We start from the raw sequence: 15,941 nt of genomic DNA, 5'->3' as shown, positions 1-15,941 counted from the left end.
GTGAAGGTAACTAATGATTATAAATTCACATCGAGTCCAGCATCCTGTGAAAGTGAACTAGCAAAACCTTCTGCATGCACACGGTTGAGATCTCATTTTAAATCTACTTTTTGTGTAAAATTAGCCGATTTGAGGAACTCCTGACTCAAATGTGAGAATCAGGCTCGATCACATTGAACCTTTTCAGTGAAAATACCTCCAGATCAAACAGTTTAATTACAAGTCATAAAATAAGAAACTGAAATCTGGACAGATATTATTGAATTCAGTCAGTAAATTGTGTGTGTGTGTGTGTGTGTGTGTGTGTGTGTGTGTGTGTGTGTGTGTGTGTGTGTGTGTGTGTGTGTGTGTGTGTGTGTGTGTGTGTGTGTGTGTGTGTGTGTGTTCTCCGCCGCCGTCCTCGGTGTGTTTGCTGACACCGAAGCAGCTTCAGTCTGATCCCAGACGAGCGGCAGCGGATGTCTGCTTTCCCTTTTGCTCTGTGGAGAAACACGCGGGCCGCCTGGAAAGCCGCTTTTCTTGTGGATCTGATGAACTTTCCAACATTTTACAGAGAAATATCGCCGAGCTGAGCTCTCCTCCGCGGTGAAGCTGCAGGTTTGAAGCCTCTCCGGACGAAACGCAGAAACCTGCCGCTCTCCTTTTGCCTCCAGCGGGAAGAGCCGGCGGTCCGCTGCGGGCTCCGGCCGCTCTCTGCTCTCACGATTCCCTCCACATGTGGATTTTACACATTTTTCTGTGAGGAGAAAACACAAAGTGACTCGACATCCCGGCTGCAGGAGGGGCGGCGGGCTGGCTGAGTCTACACGGTCCTCATGCCGTGTATAAGCACCGCCCTCCGCTCCGGCCGCAGCATCAGTCCAGTCCCGCTCAGTTCGCTGCGCACCGACCAGACCACAGAGACCACAGAGACCACAGAGACCACAGAGACCACAGAAATCACAGAGACCACAGAGACCACAGAGACCACAGAGACCACAGAGACCACAGAGACCACAGAGACCACAGAGACCACAGAGACCACAGAATGGCAGAAGAGGCTCCAGCTCCGGCCGCCGCCGCCCCGGCGAAAGCCCCTAAGAAGAAGAGTGCCAGGCCGAAGAAGAGCGGCCCCAGCCTCGGGGAGCTCATCGTCAAAGCCGTGTCCGCCTCCAAGGAGCGGGGCGGCGTGTCGCTGGCCGCCCTCAAGAAGGCTCTGGCCGCCGGAGGCTACGACGTCGACAACAACAAGGCCCGCGTCCGCTTGGCCGTCAAGAGCCTGGTGACTAAAGGCACTCTGCTCCGGACCAAGGGCACCGGAGCCTCCGGCTCCTTCAAGATCAACAACAAGCTCAAGGCCGACAAGCCCAAGAAGGCGGCCAACAAGCCAGCCGCTAAGCCCAAGAAGCCCCAAGCCAAGAAGCCCAAGAAGACGCCGCTCAAGAACCCAAAGCCGCCAGTAAATCTCCCAAGAAGGCCAGCAAACCCAAAGCGGCCAAGAAAACCACCAAGAGCCCCAAGAAAACCACCAAGAGCCCCAAGAAACCAGCCAAGAGCCCCAAGAAACCAGCCAAGAGCCCCAAGAAGCTCACCAACAAGCCCAAGGCCAAGAAACCCGCAGCTAAGAAGGCCGCCAAGCCCAAAGCCAAGAAGCCAGCTCCCAAGAAGAAGTAAACCGGACAACATGCATTATTGCACCGACTAAAGGCTCTTCTCAGAGCCACCCACACCTTTCAAAAGACACCAACTCCTCATTCTACAAACAGAACAACAAACCACCACATAACTAAGCGCTCACACTGCAGGAGGCTCCAAGCAGCCCGTCACACGCTGAGCAGCACTCACCAACAACCACAGCCACTCCTTCATCCCCGAGAGGAAACTCAACCACCTGCACTCTTTCCATCCTCAGCACTTCAGCTATTCACTCAACTACTAAAATATCAGCCTCATGCAACTTTTAAAAACTGGATATCATGTACACGTTATGATAGGCTATGCAATAAGTCAAAATGTGCATTAATCCTACAAATATAACAACAGTAACTTCAACAACAATTCAGAAATATATCACAAACATGTATTAAGAAATGACCCAAACTAACCACAATGACGTCACTTAGCCTACATCAACGGTGGTTCAACAACAACAATATTGTTAATAATAATAATAATAATAATAATAATAATAGCCTAATAATGAACACAAATCCACAAGTCACACTTTGAGTGTTGTGGGAAACAACTGCGCCCCTCAGGTCCGAGGGGATCATGAGCTCTAAATGAAATCAAGACAGTAAATAGGCCTAATGCTAATGCTTTATTTCATTTTTATGTTATTTCAACTTCATTTTATTTGGGAAAAAAAATAGTTTTCATTCATGGTTTTTAAGTCAGGAGACATTCTGTTGTAAACCTGTGGGAAGTCCTTTAAGACTGAAACAGGTTATTTTATTTTAGTCTATTTATTATTTTTTTAAGGATTTTACCAAATTTTCACTTCAAAAACTCATGGTTATATTTTTATGGAACATTATATTTTTAATGTAAAATAAATAAAATGGCTAGGCCTACATATAGCCTACAAATATCAACAAAGTTTTAACTGTATATTATTATCTATAGATCGTTTTATCTTTAGGCCACACTTTTTCTCTCGCATGCAAATGGAAATGGATTACTGCTGGCCTCTGCTATTTTGCCCAAGTTATTGTAGAAGTTGCTCTAAAATCCGTCTTTTCAGAGCAGGAGGAAGGCTGCAGAATGAGGCGCCGCCCCGCGCAGCGCGCTCCCTCTTGCCTCACTTACGTCCGCAGAGAGACTTAAAGTCAGGAGCTTCTCTCGGACTCCGTCAGTCTCTTGTCGTTGCTGAGCCGAACAGGGAGCATCATGTCTGGTCGCGGTAAAGGAGGAAAAGGTCTCGGGAAAGGAGGCGCCAAGCGCCACCGCAAAGTTCTCCGGGACAACATCCAGGGCATCACCAAGCCCGCCATCCGCCGCCTGGCCCGCCGCGGCGGAGTCAAGCGCATCTCCGGCCTCATCTACGAGGAGACCCGCGGGGTGCTCAAGGTCTTCCTGGAGAACGTCATCCGGGACGCCGTCACCTACACCGAGCACGCCAAGAGAAAGACGGTCACCGCCATGGATGTGGTCTACGCTCTCAAGAGGCAGGGCCGCACCCTCTACGGCTTCGGAGGCTGAAGCCCACCGACACAAACACCCACAACACAAAGGCTCTTTTCAGAGCCACACACCCGCCACCAAGAGCTCACCTCCTTTCACTCACTCACCTTTCTTATTTAAGCATCAATACACCCACTTAGTCATTCCGAACTCATCCAATTTACCCTCTGGCATCAAACGACTGCGCTCTAATAAAATCAAAGTCAGTTTTATTGTCAAGAATGAACAGGGCATACAGAGGATCGAAATTGCGTTTCTCTCAGACCCTCGGTGCAAACAAACATTTAAGACAAACTCTACAAAAAGGGGAAAAAATAGGCCTATAGGGGGATGTAAAAAAAAAAAAAAAAAATAACTAAAAAGAAAGTTAGGCTATAAATGAAAAGTAGAGAGGCACAGTAGCAGCGACACAAATTTTAAAAATTCAAACAAGTTTTAATCTGAATTGAGAAATCTGACAGACTGGCAAAAGCATTTTGGTTCTAGAACACCGCCATGAAATACAGTAGCCTACTGCTGGAGAAAAAATATAGGCTTATATAGGCCTATATATTTATATTTTAAAAATCTCGGTAGGCTATACCTCGAGATAAAAACAAAAAAACAATATAGAATACAGTGTCTTTATTGAAGGTAATCATGAGGCTGTTTCTCATGTTTCAGGCAAAATGCAGGCCTACTTGCTTCAGTGCATCAATTTAATGTCCTGATATTTTTCAAATCTCATTTCTGTGGAAGGCAGCAGTCGAGCAGAGAAAATCACCAGGCGTGGCTGGTCCCGCAAAACCACACAAATCTGACAGATGCGGAGTGTCGGCCTGCGGACAAAATGTGTGCGCTGCACATTTGAATGGCACCGATTTTGAAAACGCACATCTTTTGGAAATTGTCTTGTTTTGTGTCTGGGGATCAAATCAGCGGCAACAAGGGGAACAATGGTCGGCGGGCAGCACAGGTGGGGGAGGGGGTCTTGTGTAACCCACTGAATACTGATCAGCCGCCTGAAGCTCAACCAATCATACAGGCGGAGCGGGCAGACGGGATGACGTCAGCTTGGTCTACATATAGCAGCGGCGGCGGAGCAGCGCAACATCCACTGGGAAGCGACGACGCATCAGGATGCCTGAACCAGCCAAGTCAGCGCCCAAGAAGGGCTCCAAGAAAGCCGTGAGCAAGACCGCCGGCAAGGGCGGCAAGAAGCGCAGAAAGACCAGGAAGGAGAGCTACGCCATCTACGTGTACAAGGTGCTCAAGCAGGTGCACCCCGACACCGGCATCTCCTCCAAGGCCATGGGCATCATGAACTCCTTCGTCAACGACATCTTCGAGCGCATCGCCGGCGAGGCGTCCCGCCTGGCTCACTACAACAAGCGCTCCACCATCACCTCCAGGGAGATCCAGACCGCCGTCCGCCTGCTGCTGCCCGGGGAGCTGGCTAAGCACGCCGTGTCCGAGGGCACCAAGGCCGTCACCAAGTACACCAGCTCCAAGTGAGCCAGCCCGCCCCAACAACAACCAAAGGCTCTTCTAAGAGCCACCCACCTCTTCCGGAAGAGCATAGGCCTGTTTCTCCACAGTTCATTAACGCATTTCGTTATAGTCGCTGAAAAACAGTATCCAACAGAAATCCTAAACTATATTTAAGCTACTAGCCTATATATTTTAATTGTTGTACTTAGCGGTCAGAACAAATACTTCATGCTTTTAATTTAACATGGATAGCAATGACACAGTGAGTCTGTTATTCTAATCGTAAGGTTTCAGTAGACAATAGGCCTATTGACACTTGCTCAATTCTCAAAAGAAAACTAGAATAGCCTACTAACATAGGCTAAGCGCATTATGCAGTTGGCCTATTAGTCAATATTTGAAGTCTTCACTTATTCCACATCTATTAAGTCCGAGATATTATTCGAGATAAGCGGGAAAGTTACATATCCGTCTCTAACTCTGTAAACAGTAGATAGACCCCCCATGTTTTCTCTTTGTGTTTTTACCTTTTTATCATTTTAATTTAGTTATTTTTCCTTTCCTCTTACTATTGATATTTTTTTTTCCAAGTTTATTCATTTATTTATGTCAGGTTATGTAGCCTATTCATTTCATCTGCACAAGAAAAAAAGAAAATTGTTTGAAAGAAGCACTTGACTGGAATTGTAGATGAGACTCGTTCCTGTTTTATCTCTTGTTCTTTTTTCTCAGACAGCTTCAGGCCCAACATTCTCAAATAAAGAGGTAAACATATAGAAAGGAGGGAAAGGGGCGGACCGGCGGGTATTTCAAAACGCCTTTCTTCCAGTAGTTCGTTGACGCATGCGCGGCGCTGCGCTGGACCAATCAGCGTCAGCCGGAGCTCCGAGGGGGCGGGACGAAACTCCGCCCGCCGGCACTGCGCAGCTGTGAGGAGGAGACTGCCAGAACCAAGCAGACCCACCCGCGCGCGCGCGCGCGCGCGCACACACACACACACACACACACACACACACACACACAACAACAACAACAACAAAAAACAATGAATGAACTGATCGTAAATCACGTGACGCTGCTGACGTCATCGCTTCCTGATTGGTTTGTAGGTCAGACCCGCCTCCTGCAGCGCGGCGGTGATTGGACAGGAGCTGTGCAGAAACGTCCCGCCCAGATTCAAACTCTCGGGGGCGCGCGCGGCCTCCGGTTGGTCGCCGGGCCCCTCGTGCGCTCAGCGGGGGGGAAGCGGTGTTTTCCGCCGCCGCGCCGCGTTCCTTCCAGTCTGCGCGGCGGAGAGGAGAGCGGAGCATGCGCGGCGGAGGCGGCACCGGCGGCAAGGCTCGCGCTAAGGCCAAGAGCCGCCTCCTCGCGCCGGCCTCCAGTTTCCGGTCGGCCGCGTGCGTGATCACAAGACACGTGATCATTTACAACAACAGTTTAAAATGCTAATTTAAGCTGCTAAAGTAAAGGTGTGCTCATGTCCAATCAGACTGAGCCCTGTAACCACCTGCTGTGTAATAATAAAGTGTTTTGATATGAATACATAGAGGAGACTGACCACAACAACACACAGAAAACACGTGCACACAGTGGATTTGTAATTAGGACACGTTTTGACCATCAACATGGAACAACATCTGCAAAATCACATTTCATCAGTGAACAAACAGAGAAACATCAGGATGTGAGGTTTGATCAGACTGGGTCATTTCATCTCCAAATGCATCTGCACAGTGTTCTGAAAATATGAGTTGTGTTGAGGAAACAGAAGTGTGTATTAGGGCTGAACAATATATAATTATCATTTTTTAATCTAGATATGAACATATGAGATATGAATACCTCAAAAGGCAACGGTATGGACGATATCAACACTGCAAAAACTCAAAATCTTACCAAGATTATTTGTCTTATTTCAAGTCATATTTCTTATTTCTAGTCAAAATATCTCATTACACTTAAAATAAGACATGATCACCTCAGAAGTAACTTGTTTTTAGACAATCGTCTCTTGTTTCAAGTGAAAATTTGCTTGTTTCATTGGCAAAATTTGTGTCTTGTTTCTAGCTAATTTTCACTTATTTCAAGTGAATTTTCACTTGAAACAAGTGAAAATTGTCTAAAAACAATTTACTTCTGAGGTGATCAGTGAAATTTAGGGTTAGACACTGATACTTAATAAAGAGCATTTTCTGCATCCAGCTGGTTTTACTGCTTCATTTTCACAGTTGCTGCACTTTTGCGGCACATTTCAAATAAGTGTGAACCCAAACTCATATCATACTGCTATCCACATAGTTGGCATAAATGAAATGAATTTTTGTCCATATCGTGCATCCGTACTGTGTATGACACACCATACCAACACATGATTCCACGAATATGATTCCATTAGAGAAATGGAGGAAATGTTGAGTTACTGCAGGGAAGAAAACATGATACAAACGCAGAGTCCTGACACCGTGGAGGAAAAAAGGACATTAAATAGTAAATTTATGGAAAAATAGTAGTTCTTATGGTTTTGTGTGTGTGTGTGTGTGTGGTCCCAATATGCTGTGGTAACATGAAGTGACATGGAGCAGACAGCTGAAGCAGACAGGAGTCTCTCAGTTCCCTGCAGTAACACTCTGTGTGTTAGTCCAGTCATTTTATGAAAAAACCCAGGACAAACTGCAAGAGAAGCAAACTCAACTGATTCTGTATCCTCAGTTTGTCCTGAGTGAGGGGAAAAAGTCCCAAGGAATCCCATTGGTGGAAAGTTTTGAAAATCACCTATTTATCACCACATATTGCCAAAAAACACTGTTTTTAACACACAGGGGAAAGGGGTTCTACATTTGACTTTCAGATATCACTATAAAAATTCATAAGATGATTACACACACAAAGACAAGAAAAAAAGTCAATTACAAGTTCTTTGAATTATTCTGTTTACACATGCATATCACACATTATCTGATTTGATATGGGCTAATAAGGAATATAAGGAATAAATGCCAGAACTGATATTTAAACAGTGGATTAAAAGGTTACTATATATACAGTAACCTTTTAATTCACTGTTATGTAGTAACCTTTTAATTCAAGGTTACTATATATATATATATATATATATATATATAAACTTTTAAACCCCTTTCCCCTGTGTGTTAAAAACAGTGTTTTTTGGTAATATGTGGTGATAAATAGGTGATTTTCAAAACTTTCCACCAATGGGATTTCTTGGGACTTTTTCCCCTCACTCAGGACAAACTGAGGATACAAAATCAGTTGAGTTTGCTTCTCTTGCAGTTTGTCCCAGGTTGACCCCAGTTTTGGCCTAAAATGACTGGACTATGTGTGAGCAGGTTTGACACGAGGCTGCGTCTGGAGCGGTTTGAGTGACGGCTCATCACGACCTGCCTCTGTGCCGCCGTCCGGCCGCAGAGCTCAGCTGCTGCTCTCGCCGACACACTTATGGCTTCGAACGTATTCCCGCTTGCTGAAGCTCCTCCCGCAGGCGGAGCAGCCGAAGGGCCGCTCCCCCGTGTGGACCCTCATGTGCGTGTTGAGCTTGCTCTTCACCGTGAAGCTCTTCCCGCAGACCACACAGCTGCACGGCTTCTCGCCCGTGTGCGTCCTCATGTGCGTGTTCAGGTTGTTCTTCTTGGTGAAGCTCCTGCCGCACACGGAGCAGCTGAAGGGCCGCTCCCCCGTGTGGACCCTCATGTGGGTGTTCAGGTCACATTTCACCGTGAAGCTCCTGCCGCACACGGAGCAGCTGAAGGGCTTCTCCCCCGTGTGGACCCTCATGTGCGTGTTCAGGTGGATCTTCTGCGTGAAGCTCTTCCCGCAGACGTCGCAGCTGAACGGCCTCTCTCTCTTGTGCATCATCATGTGTCGGTTCAGGTGGTCCTTCTGCTTGAAGCTGGTGTCGCAGAGCGGGCAGGCCCAGCGCTTCTCGCCCGTGTGCGTCCTCATGTGCTTGTTCAGGTTGCTCTTCACCTTGAAGCTCTTCCCGCAGACGGAGCAGCTGAAGGGCTTCTCCCCCGTGTGGACTCTCATGTGCGTCGTCAAGGCACTTTTCAGCGTAAAGCGCTTCCCGCAGACGGAGCAGCTGAACGGCTTCTCCGTCTTGTGCGTCATCGCGTGTCTCTTTAAGGTCCACCTGCGGTTAAAGTTAGTGCCGCACACACAGCAGGTCCACTGCCTCTCCGCTGCGTCCTCGCTCACCGAGCGGGGGCGGGGCGTCCCTCCGGCATCACGTCTGCTCTGACTGAGCAGCAGGTCACTCGGAGCGTCTGAACCGGACTGAGGCTCTCTGGTCTCCTCCGGCTCGTCCTCACTGTCCTCAGTCTCCTCAGAGGAGTGGGAGGAGAGCAGCTGCTCGTCACTGATTGGTTGGAAATCAGCAGCTGGAGCTGAGTTCCTGGCTGGTTCCTCTCCAGCAGCTTCTGCTTCCATCTGTTCCTGTTGCTGATGAAGCTGTGGGGGCGGAGCTTCCTCTTCATCATCCTCACTCTTCACAGCAGTGACCTGGAACTTGGTGAGATCCTGAAGCTGCTCTGCCTCCTGATTGGTCCACAGCTCCTCCTGTTCCTCTTTAATGTGTGGGGGCAGACTGGGGGTCTGCTCCTGCTGCTCGGGGGGAACCTCTTCTTTACACACCAGCAGCTGCTGAGGCGACACTGAAACACACACACACACACACACACACACACACACACACACATTAACCTCAGCCTGTCAGCATCACTTCATCATTTCTCTGAGCTCCATGATGCTGATGATCGTAGCCACATACAAAAACACAAAGTCCTTTATTGTTATTATTATTAGGATTAAACCTGAACATGAAAGTGAGATTCCATAACAGGAGCGGTGGACACAGCTCACTTCAAACCTTTGTGTGTGTGTGTGTGTGTGTGTGTGTGTAAAACAATCAACATTACAATTTTCCATGTGTTTGCATGTTATTTGAGTAAAAATTTAAATAGAAATCTGATCGTCCTGCTGTACAGTGGACAATACTCAAATGTTAATTTAAATGTGAAAATCAAACTGCAATACAACTTGTTTCTATTCATGCAAACATTATTTCATCAACATTAAAATAAAAAAAACTAAAGATCCATTTATGCCACGTTTACTGAAAATGAATCTGCCACGAGACGTTTCACTGACAAACCCAGTCGACTGGAGCCCGTCTGGCCTTTATGGAACCAGATATCAGCTGTTCTGACTGACATGTCGACGCTCAGCTTGGCTCCTGAAATGTTGCATGTTGGGTAATTTGAGTAATCAGCATAATGAGCTAATTAATCATAAAACTGGAAATGGCCATAATTAAGCTTCTAGTGAACTTGGAAAGGTGATCTAAGATCTAAATCCATATTACCACAGTGCAGTCATGTGACCTTTCCTCATTAGCATAATCTGCATAAATTATCTAAAAATTTGGACAAACATCAGGAAATGGCTTTTTGCTTTTAGTCAGCGTTTCCTGTGAACTTTTAACGTTGAAAAGACAAAAGCACAAAGCAGCTTCATCAGTGAGCTCAGGTGTTTCCCTCAGTCTCCACAGGTGTGTCACCTCCAGCAGCAGCCCTGCAGTCTGCCTTCACCAACATCAGTGACAGAGCGTCTGGTTCTAAAGAGCTCACTGAGTTCAGGTGCTGCTGGAATAGTGATGGAACAGGAAGCCACCGCTGCAACAAGTCAGCTGCTCAACTTTCTTCCCTCCTAGATATTCCACCATCAGCTGGAAGTGGGATTATTGCAGATATTCCACCATCAGCTGGAAGTGGGATTATTGCAGATATTCCACCATCAGCTGGAAGTGGGATTATTGCAGAGTGGAAGAGATTAGGAACCACAGCGACTCGGCCACCAGGGGGCGGCACCACGTAAAGTCACAGAGCGGGGTCGCCGAGCGCCGAGGCTCTTAGAGTGCATTTACACTGCCAATGTAATGTGACCCAATTCCGATTTTTTGCTCTTATGTGGCTCAGATGGGATATGCTCGCTGACAGTGTAATCAGGAAAAAGATGCATGCATTCGGATATTTTGAGATCGGATACAGGCCTCATTCACATGTGGAAATAAATCAGATATGTATCGGATATGTGCCAATGCGACCGCCGTGTAAACAGGCTGATCGGATTTTCTTACACGTTGCGTCTCTAACGTCATCAAATCTGCGACCAATTAGCTTATTTTGTCGCATAAATAGTGAACAGGCGGTAAACGACAGACTGAACATGGAGGCTAACCTGCAGAGAAAGATGAGAGATGAGGAGGAAAATTGGGCACAGTGGTCAGTTGAAGAGGTCAGATGTCTTCTCAGTCTTTGGGGAGAGGAGAAACTTCAGGAGAAAATAACTACAGAAATAAAGCCGTGTTCCAAGGCATGCGCAATGTTTCAGATGTAGTAGGCAAGTGTAATCGCGTGAATCAGATATGGGTCACTTGATAAAATACGTGTAACCGCACAGTAAAAAAAATCGGATTCAGGCAGCAAATCCGATCTGGGCATCAAGACTTGCAATGTAAATGCAGCCATAGTGCGTAAAAGAGTCCGACGCTCTGCCGCCTCAGTACCTGCAGAGCTCCAGACCTCCTCTGGCATCAACATCAGCACAGAAACTGATCAGGCTCCTCCATGTGGAGGTCTGAGGGACAAGTCTGAGTTTGGGGAACGCCAGGAGAACGTTCCCCGCCTCCAGAAGAACGTTCCCTGCCTCCAGGAGGACGTTCCCCGCCTCCAGGAGAACGTTCCCCGCCTCCAGGAGAACGTTCCCTGCCTGGCTGCATTGTGCCGACTGTGCAGTTTGCTGGAGGAGGGGTCACGCTGTGGGCTGGTGTTTCTGGGCTCGGCCTCGGCCCCTCAGCTCCACTGAAGGGAAATCTGAACGCTTCAGCTCACCGACACATTTTGGACAATTCTCTGCTTCCAGCTCTGTGGGACCAGTTTGGGGAAGGAAGGCCCTTTCCTGTCCCAGCATGACTGAGCCCCAGTGCACAGAGCAGCTCCATAAAGGCGTGGCCGGCTGAGTTTGGGGTGGAAGAAGTTGAGCGGCCCGCACAGAGCCCCGACCTCAACACCATCCAACACCTTTGGATCAACTAGAACGCAGACTGGGAGCCGGGCCCTCTGGTCCAACATCAGAGTCTGAGCTCACAAAGGCTCAAAACTCCCACAGACACTCCAACATCTGGCAGAAACTCCCACAGACACTCCAACATCTGGCACAAACTCCCACAGACACTCCAACATCTGGCACAAACTCCCACAGACACTCCAACATCTGGCACAAACTCCCACAGACACTCCAACATCTGGCACAAACTCCCACAGACACACTCCAACATCTGGCAGAAACTCCCACAGACACTCCAACATCTGGCAGAACCCCCCACAGACACTCCAACATCTGGCACAAACTCCCACAGACACACTCCAACATCTGGCACAAACTCCCACAGACACTCCAACATCTGGCAGAACCCCCCACAGACACTCCAACATCTGGCACAAACTCCCACAGACACACACCAACATCTGGCAGAAACTCCAACATCTGGCACAAACTCCCACAGACACTCCAACATCTGGCACAAACTCCCACAGACACACCAACATCTGGCAGAAACTCCAACAGAGACACTCCAACATCGGGTAGAAACTCCAACAGAGACACTCCAACATCTGTCAGAAACTCCCACAGACACACTCCAACATCTGTCAGAAACTCCCAAAGAGACAATCCAACATCTGTCAGAAACTCCCACAGACACACTCCAACATCTGGCACAAACTCCCACAGACACTCCAACATCTGGCACAAACTCCCACAGACACACTCCAACATCTGGCAGAAACTCCAACAGAGACACTCCAACATCTGTCAGAAACTCCCACAGAGACACTCCAACATCTGTCAGAAACTCCCACAGAGACACTCCAACATCTGTCAGAAACTCCCAAAGAGACACTCCAACATCTGGCAGAAACTCCCACAGACACACTCCAACATCTGGCACAAACTCCCACAGACACTCCAACATCTGGCACAAACTCCCACAGACACACTCCAACATCTGGCAGAACCCCCCCACAGACACTCCAACATCTGGCAGAAACTCCCAAAGAGACACTCCAACATCTGGCAGAAACTCCCAAAGAGACACTCCAACATCTGGCACAAACTCCCACAGAGACACTCCAAAATCTGGCACAAACTCCCACAGACACTCCAACATCTGTCAGAAACTCCCACAGAGACAATCCAACATCTGGCAGAAACTCCCACAGACACTCCAACATCTGTCAGAAACTCCCACAGACACACTCCAACATCTGGCACAAACTCCCACAGACACTCCAACATCTGGCACAAACTCCCACAGACACACTCCAACATCTGGCACAAACTCCCACAGACACTCCAACATCTGGAGAAAGCCTCCCACAGTGGAGGAACATACACAAAATTAAAAGCTCGTTAACAGACACATCACATAAAGTCCAGTCTGTAAAAATGCATCTTTAGAAGAAGTGATTTAAAACAAGTTCCTGATTCTGTCTTTTCTCCTCAGGTGGGACGTCCCAAGCTGTGGGGTGCTGATGACAAAAGCTCAGTCACCTTTAGATTTGAGCCTGGAGTCTGGAGCCGAGGCTCTGCAGAGCGGTGCAGCTCAGGGTCTCTGCTTCATCCAACATCAGACAAATCTGAAAATCCAGAAATAAAAACTTGTCCCAGACTTCCCAGAGTAAGTCTGATGGTGATGTCCTGCAGAGTGCGTATAAAATATAAAAAAAAAAAAAAAAAAAAAAAAAGACGGCAACAAAAATCCAACCACTGACATTGTGGAGGAGCTGAACTCTGGAAACACATTCATTAAAATTAAACCAGAACAACACTGGCACGTTGTTTGTTTGTTTGTTTTTTTAGTCAGTTTTTATGATTGGTTATTATGCTCATTATGATCATTATTACCCAGCATGCAACTTTTAGCAACCAAGTTGAGTTTAATTTGCTGAACCTATGGATGACATAATCATTAAAGTTCACAGGAAACAACAGAGAAATCCACAGCGCGCGCAGGAAAGGCCTTCTGGGAAATCAGAGGGGGCTGATGGGTCACATGATACAGGCAGGAACAGGAAATAAGGCGTCATTTTTTTATAATTTAATCAGCGTATGTCTGAGACGCTGATCGATCTGCTCTGATCAGTGACATGTTTTGCCTTTTCCACATGCAGGTGCTGTTCTGAGGCCCAGCGGGACCCAGACGTCTGTCTGCCCGTGAACGTGCACAGTGCAACCACATCTTCAGGCTAACTGGTCTTTATTTTTTATTTGTATTTTTTTATATTTATTTTTATTCAAGTTTTATTCTATTATGGCATTTTGCGACTACACAAACTCATTTATCAGGATTACGGCGCTGAAAACGAGCTGCTGTTTCACTGCAGATATGAAATGCACACATGCTCTGCATTTCTACCTCTAACTTCTAATTTCCTGCTGCAGTGAAGTTTGATGAGGCTGTGATTCTCCTAGAGGTCACTAGAGGTCATTTTCTCCAGCGACGTCCAGTGTGACAAAAGTCTCTGGCTGCAGTGAAATGGCTGCTATGGGGGCCAACATCATCACACAGGAATCAAATGTGGCTCATTGAATCCACAAGAGTCTCAGCTTTCCAGTCAAAGCAACTGATGCAGCTCCAAGACTGTTTAGGCCCCAGTCTGCACACACACACCATTTTACAACAGGCCACAAGAACACATGTGGACTGCAGGCTTTGGGGCCCAAACTGCATGGGATTAGCAGAAGGTGGGCGTGTCTGCAAAGGGGAGAGAACCCAGTTTCATTCACACAGCTGGAGGTCAGAGGTCAAGGGACCTGCTGGAGACACACATGACAGGTTGTCCCTCTATCATGCAGCTGCAGGCAGACATGCAGCGTCACATCATCAGCCTGCTGCTGAGCGGACAGGAACCTGTCTGTCTGCCTGTCTGTCTGTCTGCCTGCCTGCCTGCCTGCCTGCCTGCCTGTCTCTCTGCCTGCCTGTCTCTCTGCCTGCCTGTCTCTCTGCCTGTCTCTCTCTCTGCCTGTGTGTCTGTCCGCAGCCTCTCACCGTGCTCCTCTCCTGCGGGCATGGCGCTGCTCTCGGGCTTCAGGATCCGGATCCGCGGCGGCTCAGCAGGAGGAGCCGGGCCGGAGCTGCGAGGCTGAGTCTGCTCGCTCCGAGGCAGCTCGGCCTGCTGCTGTTAGCTGCGCCGATAGCCATCCCATCATGCCTTGGGTTCAGGCTCTCGACCAATCGGATGCCTCGAATGGAGTCTCTCCACCAATCAGAGGCAGCCCGCTGAGCACTTTGTTGACTTTTTTTTTCCCAGCCTCGCCATTTTATTTATCATTATTATTTTGTCTAACCACCAAAATACATTTTCCTCCCAGACCTTTATCAGACAAATCTTTACGAACAGGACGAGGTCATTAATAAAACATGAGGGAGTCACGTGACAGCAGCACAGAAATATATGTATATAGGACTGAGTCCTGCATTAAGCTCCGCCCCCTGGCCAATCAGCTGTTTGCCCAAAACATGACCTGCCCGTCCACCGAGAGCCAAACAGAGAGGAGCGTCACGGCGGGAGAGGGCTTTCCTGGACCGACCAGATCCGGAGGGTTTTTCCGAAGACTCTGTGTGCGAGGTGCCGCTTCTCCCGGCCAGGCCTCCAGGCCGTCTGTCAGATTCTGGAGCCACATGTTGGCTGTGCGACCCGCAGGAGCCGGTCTGACCGTCCCGCAGGCCGTCCCGCAGGAGCCGGCCTGACCGTCCCGCAGGCTGTGTGCATCGCCACAGGGAGCTTCATGTGTTCAGTGTGTCCATCAGGTCTCCTCTGTCCTGACGGACCTGAGGGACTTGATCGTCTCCCAGCCCCCTGCACCTGTTCACGCCATAAAAAAGGACTTGGTGCCATCACAGGTGGGTCAATATCACCAGAGAATTTGTGTTTAACTTCATATTTCCTCTGATGGGTAAACCTTAGACTGCTCCAAATGCATGTTGGCCGAGCTCCTGCACTTTTTTATGCATATATACACTATATTACCAAAAGTATTCGCTCACCTGCCTTTACTCATACTATGAACTGAAGTGCCATCCCATTCCTAACCCATAGAGTTCAATATGATGTTGGTCCACCTTTTGCAGCTATTACAGCTTCAACTCTTCTGGGAAGACTGTCCACAAGGTTGAGGAGAGTGTTTATAGGAATTTTTGACCATTCTTCCAAAAGCGCATTGGTGAGGTCACA

At 48.1% G+C, this 15,941-nt stretch overlaps 3 protein-coding genes and 1 pseudogene across 3 annotated transcripts; 3 read left to right on the top strand and 1 right to left on the bottom strand.

Annotated features, from left to right (window-relative positions):
- Nucleotides 1–954: 954 nt before the first annotated feature.
- Nucleotides 955–1,676, top strand: LOC115363550 (histone H1-like; annotated as a pseudogene).
- Nucleotides 1,677–2,819: 1,143 nt separating this feature from the next.
- Nucleotides 2,820–3,460, top strand: LOC115363594 (histone H4). Its single transcript, XM_030057845.1, has one exon. It carries the CDS (start codon nucleotides 2,869–2,871, stop codon nucleotides 3,178–3,180), a length of 312 nt encoding a protein of 103 aa, XP_029913705.1. The 5' UTR covers nucleotides 2,820–2,868; the 3' UTR covers nucleotides 3,181–3,460.
- Nucleotides 3,461–4,161: 701 nt separating this feature from the next.
- Nucleotides 4,162–5,312, top strand: LOC115363572 (histone H2B 1/2-like). The gene has a single exon (XM_030057842.1). It carries the CDS (start codon nucleotides 4,282–4,284, stop codon nucleotides 4,654–4,656), a length of 375 nt encoding a protein of 124 aa, XP_029913702.1. The 5' UTR covers nucleotides 4,162–4,281; the 3' UTR covers nucleotides 4,657–5,312.
- A 2,586-nt stretch (nucleotides 5,313–7,898) lies between these two features.
- On the bottom strand, nucleotides 7,899–14,896 carry LOC115363525 (oocyte zinc finger protein XlCOF6.1-like). Its single transcript, XM_030057787.1, has 2 exons — nucleotides 14,756–14,896; nucleotides 7,899–9,299 (listed from the first exon to the last, which is right to left on the bottom strand). Exons 1-2 carry the CDS (start codon nucleotides 14,775–14,777, stop codon nucleotides 8,062–8,064), a joined length of 1,260 nt encoding a protein of 419 aa, XP_029913647.1. The 5' UTR covers nucleotides 14,778–14,896; the 3' UTR covers nucleotides 7,899–8,061.
- Nucleotides 14,897–15,941: the final 1,045 nt, after the last annotated feature.

The sequence above is a fragment of the Myripristis murdjan genome, chromosome 8 (assembly GCF_902150065.1).
Source record: "Myripristis murdjan chromosome 8, fMyrMur1.1, whole genome shotgun sequence".
NCBI lineage: Eukaryota > Metazoa > Chordata > Actinopteri > Holocentriformes > Holocentridae > Myripristis > Myripristis murdjan.
The sequence above is the reverse complement of the archived record's forward strand: the minus strand, read 5'-3'. Positions and strand labels throughout refer to the sequence as shown.

Bases quoted from the DNA above. Each gene is read 5' to 3' on its own strand.
- LOC115363594 (XM_030057845.1), top strand. From the start codon at position 2,869: ATGTCTGGTCGCGGTAAAGGAGGAAAAGGTCTCGGGAAAGGAGGCGCC.
- LOC115363572 (XM_030057842.1), top strand. From the start codon at position 4,282: ATGCCTGAACCAGCCAAGTCAGCGCCCAAGAAGGGCTCCAAGAAAGCC.
- LOC115363525 (XM_030057787.1), bottom strand. From the start codon at position 14,777: ATGCCCGCAGGAGAGGAGCACG. The intron at 9,300-14,755 runs GTGAGAGGCTGC...TGTGTGTTTCAG, and splicing joins GCCCGCAGGAGAGGAGCACG to TGTCGCCTCAGCAGCTGCTG.